Below are 5853 nucleotides of genomic sequence, written 5' to 3' on the forward strand. Positions count from 1 at the left end.
ATCCGGGTGTCGTTCTATTAGAGGTTTTACGGTAATCACTAATTGATGCGCCTGTAATTCAAAAAAATGGAGTGTCTTCTATTGGAACTCGTACGTGAGTAATCCAGTTTCCTTTTCGAGATTCGACATGTGTATTCAACACAATGTGAATGTAATTATTGGTATTTTCAAATGGAAAGTACCAATTTTTTTTTAAATCACAAACAGTACGATAGGGTTGTCCAATTAGCGTGTACAACGATTCGTCGATCGTTTCCTCACGGAATGATATTTTAAACTTTTGAAACTTCGAAGATTTAAGAAGATTCTGAAGGAAGAAAATGATTCGTTGAATTATCTAATCTAGAAAACAACTCACAGTTCTCAGGTAATCCACATCTTCAGAGGATAATGTTTTCACTAGAATCTCCAAATTAGCAACATGAAAAACGTTAATCTCTTGAATCGGTGTTGTTATTGTCAAATAATTGGAAACCAATTGTTCCGCATTCTGCCACTGAAGTGTTTCGGATAGTTTATCAACTGGAAACGGCAATTCTTCAACGCTTTTGTTCTCTATTGAATCCTGATTGCACGGGTACAACAATTCAATAATCTTCAAGGAACGGGGATCAATAGCCAGAATAATTTCCATCACTTTCAACTGACCTTCAGGCCCCATTGTGAATTTTCTTGTTTTTAGCGGACTTTCTCTCCTTATCAAAATGTCTCCAATTCTACTGGATAAATCTGCAGTATCCAATTCACCTGATTTCTCTTCTCTGAGTTGTTCTAAGATTTCTTCTATGTATTCATTTATGTTTCCGGTTTTTCTTTTGAAAATACACTCGTAACATATGTTTAGTTCCTTTGTGCACCTCACTTGATAGCTGAGGGTCTTTTCGATATCATTAAGACACATGCCTTTGCAGTCTGTTCCAGGTAATGAATTTCCGTAAGAAATGCGCACTTCATTGTTGTCCGTAAAATATTTGACATCTTTGAATTCGCCATTTTCTAACTCACTATAGGTGCGAAGAAGATCAATACCAGAACGCCGATAAAAAGAAACTGAATATGTTTCTATGTGGGGAATAGGTTTTATGAAAGCAATACACTCTCGTATCCCATGATTCACTTTCCGAAGTCTCTGCAAAACAGTATGTTTTTAACCTAAAAAAGAAAAACTCACATGTCAAAGCATTGCAACTCTCTCCAAATAATTTCCATCGGTAAACGAGTTTCAAGCGCAGCTCGTGCTGCGATCTCCAAACTAGAGTTAATGGGTGTTTAGTTTTTGAGACTTGTTGATGGAACTGTTGGATTAGGAAGTTTCTAAAAGAAGAAGACTTTTAAAATGTTCAAAATAGAAACTCACTAACTCTTTATGAGATATCTACCTCGTTTTTCAAATACCATTTCAGTCAACCAACTCTGAACATTTTGGAATTTCTCTGGATCAAAGAATTGCTCTACAGTTCTGCTCAACGAGTCGGCTGAAGGAAAACATCGTATGTACTCCCACTGGCGAGCAATAGGGTCTTTAGGGAAATCAAGTTCTCGTTCGTATGAAATCATCGGTTCAAAAACCATCTTCCCTTCACAAGTCTTCGCGAAAATTTCGAGAGTTTTGGGCGAACATCTCACATCACAATTCGTCAAATATGATTTTTGATACTTCGACAACAACTTGAAATCTTCCACGAAAACATCTACGAAGTTGAGTTCAATTGGCGGCGACTCCTCGTTTCCATGCTTCACTGTTGTGTCCAAACTTCCAAACTTCAAATAACTGATAATGCGATCGATTTCTCCAACTGGGGAGTTCAATCTCAATACCATCTCAATCGTCATGTAATTTAATACGGGCCCGAACAATTTCGATTCTCTGTAGATCCACCAAGTGTTCCTGCGCGTAGGGCATCTGAAAAAATGAATAGGTGAAAAAGCAAGAAAAAATGAGCTTCAACTCAGAAAAAATACAGTTTAGATTGAACTGTTGTTTCTTATCAGAAAGAATCAAAAGCTGGAGAGAAAGATTGCACTTAAAGGGTGTGAGCTGCGAATTGTATTGCTTCATTTCGTGAAAAAAGTATTTCACTTCGGCAATTTAATCGAATTTTTCTTTATTTTTATGGAGGTACATACTTTTTTTGTACAAAACGAAGCAATAAAAGTTTAATGCACACCATCTTTAAATAGAAGAGCATTAGAGAAAACCAAAAATCATCATTTCGAATGGAAACAAAAATCGATAAAGCTAAAAATGCATGGTTTTCCGAATTTTTTTTATTGTGGAAGAAGATTATTCGGGATTATCCCCTACAATTGTTGTCAGTAATCTGTTAACATTATGAAAGATTAGAAATCATACGGGCCTTCGCGGGCCCTGCAATAGTTTTTTTAGACCATCTAATTTAGATACCTATGATAGAACTCGACGAGTACTACAAAGTGAGACTATATTATTTGGAAAACAGTGCCTTGTCTATGAACAAAGTTACAAGTGATAAAGTGGACCGGTTTGTTTTTTGTCTGAGAATTTGTTCATAGGCAAAACATAGTCTTCCAAATAGTATCATTCTTTAGTATTCGTCGAGTTCTATCATATTTAATTTAGGTGGTCTGAGAATATTGATTCTAAAAGAAACTGTAGCAAGCTCAAGGACCGGTTCGCAAGTATGTTAGAAATGAAAAATGCATGGAAACATATACCAAAATTGAACATAATTTATACTTTTCAAATTTTCAAGAATAGAGGAAGAAAAGAAAAAAGAGATGACATAAAATAAAACTTAATTCGTTTCGGCAATTTTAACAGGATTATTGCAAAAATGTTCGACTTGAGACAATTTTTTTCTCTCAAGTTTAGCAATAATATAGTTTTAAAAATATATGAAACTGAAGATGAGACAAAGTTAGTAGACAATATGAAAATAATGGAAGATGCAGGAGTTTTTACCTGCGATTTTTTCCTTCATATTTTATCAGTGGTTATCTGTCAAATGTATTTCTTTCACATCTCATCAAGATCACAAGCATCCGGCTCAGGATTCACGGGTACCCTTGGATACTGGCCACTTATCTCTGATGTACATATTCGATACTGGTCCGATTTTATGAAACTGTTCAACTTTTGCAATGATAATGAATTTATTTAGAACGCCTCGAGTTTTTCAAATTTAGATGAACATCAAACACAAAAAAAAAATAAAAGAGTGAAACTCGTTAGGCCATGTTACATATTCACTCATTGCCGTCCAAGTTTCTTCTCAGCGAGACGAGCATCAAAGTCAGCTTTCTTCTCAGCTTTGAATGCCTCATAGGCGGTTTGATCTGCCTGGGATTGAGTCTTCATGTAGGCGTCGACTTGATCCATGAACTTATGGAATGTGGCACGAGCGGCCTCACGAATCTTTTCTCCTTCAGACGTTTTTTTTGGGTCGAAGTCGACTGCAATCTTGATGACACCGTCAGCGGCTTGAGAAGACATTCCAGTGGCCTGCATCTCGGATTTCACTTCCTCAGCTGGAAATAGGAACATTAGGAGGGTTTAGGAGCTAATACCTGTATTAGAAGGACTCTTGTCAAGTTTAAGCTAATTTATCTTGGTTGCCATGATATATCAAACATGTGCCAACTGATGAAATTCTTGAGATATTGTGACAAGTTTTTCTTTAGTTAAGAAATTTTGTAGAAATCTGACAAAAATCGAGTTAAGGGTCCTTCTAATGCAGGTAAAAAATGTTGGTTTGAGTGGTTCTGTTACCGGTTGGCCATCCTGGTGGGAAGCAGGAAACAGCGAGAACAAGAGCAGAGACACCCAGAAGAGCCTTGAACATTTTTTGGGATAAACTGGTAGTTGATGATTTCTCAAGACCCCATGGTATCCATTTATACTATCTTAAATTTCTGACTTGATCACAAAAAAGAACGGTAGCAGTAGTACCAGTAACAGTTGATCAAATAAACGATCCAAAAAATGATTCGATATTTTGAACAAAAAAACCGTGACTTCACCTTTCCGTGTAGACAACTAGATAGTGTGTAATGTTTACGAGAGTCGCGCATGATTTGTGTTTTCGGTCACAAATGTTCAATAGAGATTGTGCGAATTAGTCATTGCAGATTTCGATTTTTAATGAAGTCACAGTTTGAGAATGATATAAAAGGATATGGGAAATCCAAAAAAGGCATCAACTATTACTAGTTCTTCTCTAAACATGTTCAAGGTCTTCGTCACTCTCTCTGCTCTTGCCCTTGCCGTTTTCTGCGCTCCACCAGGATGGCCAACCGGTAACTTTAAGATCTAGTGTATCAGAACATCAAATATTTCCAGCCGAAGAAGCCAAGGCCGAGATGCAAGCCTCCGGAATCTCTTCTCAGGCTGCTGACGGTATTCTGAAGATCGCCACTGATTTTGCCTCTCAGAAGCCAGCCGAAGGAGTTGAGATTGATCGTGAAGCTGCTCGTACAGCTTTCAATGAGTTCATTGGACAAGTTGACGCCTACATCAAGACCCAATCTCCAGAAGACCAAACTGCTTATCAGGCATTTGTTTCCAAGAAGAAAGCTGAATTTGAGTCTCGTATTGCTGAGAGAAAGGCTGAAGGTCAATAAGTATTATTAACTTTTTTGTAACGAATGAATTTTTCGTAATTGGAATTCTGAACGTAATCAGCTCGAAAAGGCCCAGTGCTCACAACTAGTTAAGACTTGAAAATATTGCCTCACTCACATTCAAATGTCTCAATCGGAGAAGTTCTGAGAAACAGCCCAACAAGTTTTTCACAAATTTCAGATTTTTAAGAATGTCTGAAACTGTGTAAACCCTTTTAATAAAAGTGTTCCCACACTGTCATGTTGGTAGCAATTTTGTCGCTCCGCTCCTCACTTTTTTGAGTCTTATTCAAAAACCTATGTTGATCTATAAAAATTGTATAATTTTTTTTATATGTATGACAGATCAAATTTTGGGAGTATACAAAGAATACATAAAAAGAAAAAAAGAGACATCTCATATACCCTAGGTCGTGTAAAATCGTGTTTCCTCTGCTTTTCATCAATTTTAGTGGTACTTTTGAAATTTTAGAATCCTCAATTTCTTCGAATGAAGTAAAGTTCTAGCCATAATTCTATCCCAAAATTACAATTTTAGTTGAAAATCGTTCAGTTCTGAAAAAGGATTTATTACTTGTACGTTTGGTCTGAACATTCAGAGATTAGAGAACAAATATAGAATCAAAATTGTACAAAAAAAGGTGTAAACTACATAAACAATATATTTGTTTTATAATCACTGGGTTTTTCAGACCGAACGGACAAGAAATAATTATATTTTCAGACGCGGAAACTTGATCATTTCGACAAAAATTGCCTTTTTGAGATAGAATTTTAGGCAGTGCTGTACATACAGTACCGGTCGATAATTTGTAATTTATTTATTCAGAAGTTTAAAAGATAATAGTTAACATGTGGCTCAGAAAATGCCCCTCACGAGGCCGATCTTACTATTAGAGGTTAGGGGAAAAGACAACAAAAAGGATAACGGGAGAGTAATGATATAACACCGGATAATAGGAGAATAGAAAAGGCAAGGAGATATGCAAAAACGTATTTTTAAAGGGGGACTCCGACCAAAAATTTTTATTGCATTAAAATGTGTTAAAATTTATCTATTTTCCTAATATTATTGCGAAAAAATTCAAAAGAAATCCGAAATCCCCGAAAAACGCCGTTGAAAATGAAAAAAAATCAAAAAAGGTGCCGCCGGGGGACGAGGATTTGAATTCCCGCGCAGTGAGAAACCTAGGCCACGGCGCCTGACAGTATTATTTTCAAGTGGCCGACAGTGTTTTTTTATGTTTTTTACCT

At 36.4% G+C, this 5853-nt stretch overlaps 3 protein-coding genes across 3 annotated transcripts; 1 reads left to right on the forward strand and 2 right to left on the reverse strand.

Annotated features, from left to right (window-relative positions):
- Positions 1 to 58: 58 nt before the first annotated feature.
- On the reverse strand, positions 59 to 1833 carry CBG04815 (the record flags this gene model as incomplete). The annotated part of the gene is made up of 3 exons (XM_045238203.1): positions 59 to 307; positions 359 to 1129; positions 1513 to 1833. The coding sequence occupies 3 exons, from the start codon at positions 1831 to 1833 to the stop codon at positions 59 to 61; spliced, it is 1341 nt and encodes a 446-aa protein (XP_045092771.1).
- A 1396-nt stretch (positions 1834 to 3229) lies between these two features.
- Positions 3230 to 3821, reverse strand: CBG04816 (the record flags this gene model as incomplete). The annotated part of the gene is made up of 2 exons (XM_002637947.1): positions 3230 to 3507; positions 3749 to 3821. The coding sequence occupies 2 exons, from the start codon at positions 3819 to 3821 to the stop codon at positions 3230 to 3232; spliced, it is 351 nt and encodes a 116-aa protein (XP_002637993.1).
- A 381-nt stretch (positions 3822 to 4202) lies between these two features.
- On the forward strand, positions 4203 to 4599 carry CBG04817 (the record flags this gene model as incomplete). Its single annotated transcript, XM_002637948.1, has 2 exons — positions 4203 to 4275; positions 4319 to 4599. The coding sequence occupies 2 exons, from the start codon at positions 4203 to 4205 to the stop codon at positions 4597 to 4599; spliced, it is 354 nt and encodes a 117-aa protein (XP_002637994.1).
- Positions 4600 to 5853: the final 1254 nt, after the last annotated feature.

The sequence above is a fragment of the Caenorhabditis briggsae genome (genome assembly GCF_000004555.2).
Source record: "Caenorhabditis briggsae complete genome, chrV, whole genome shotgun sequence".
Classification (NCBI taxonomy): Eukaryota; Metazoa; Nematoda; class Chromadorea; order Rhabditida; family Rhabditidae; genus Caenorhabditis; species Caenorhabditis briggsae.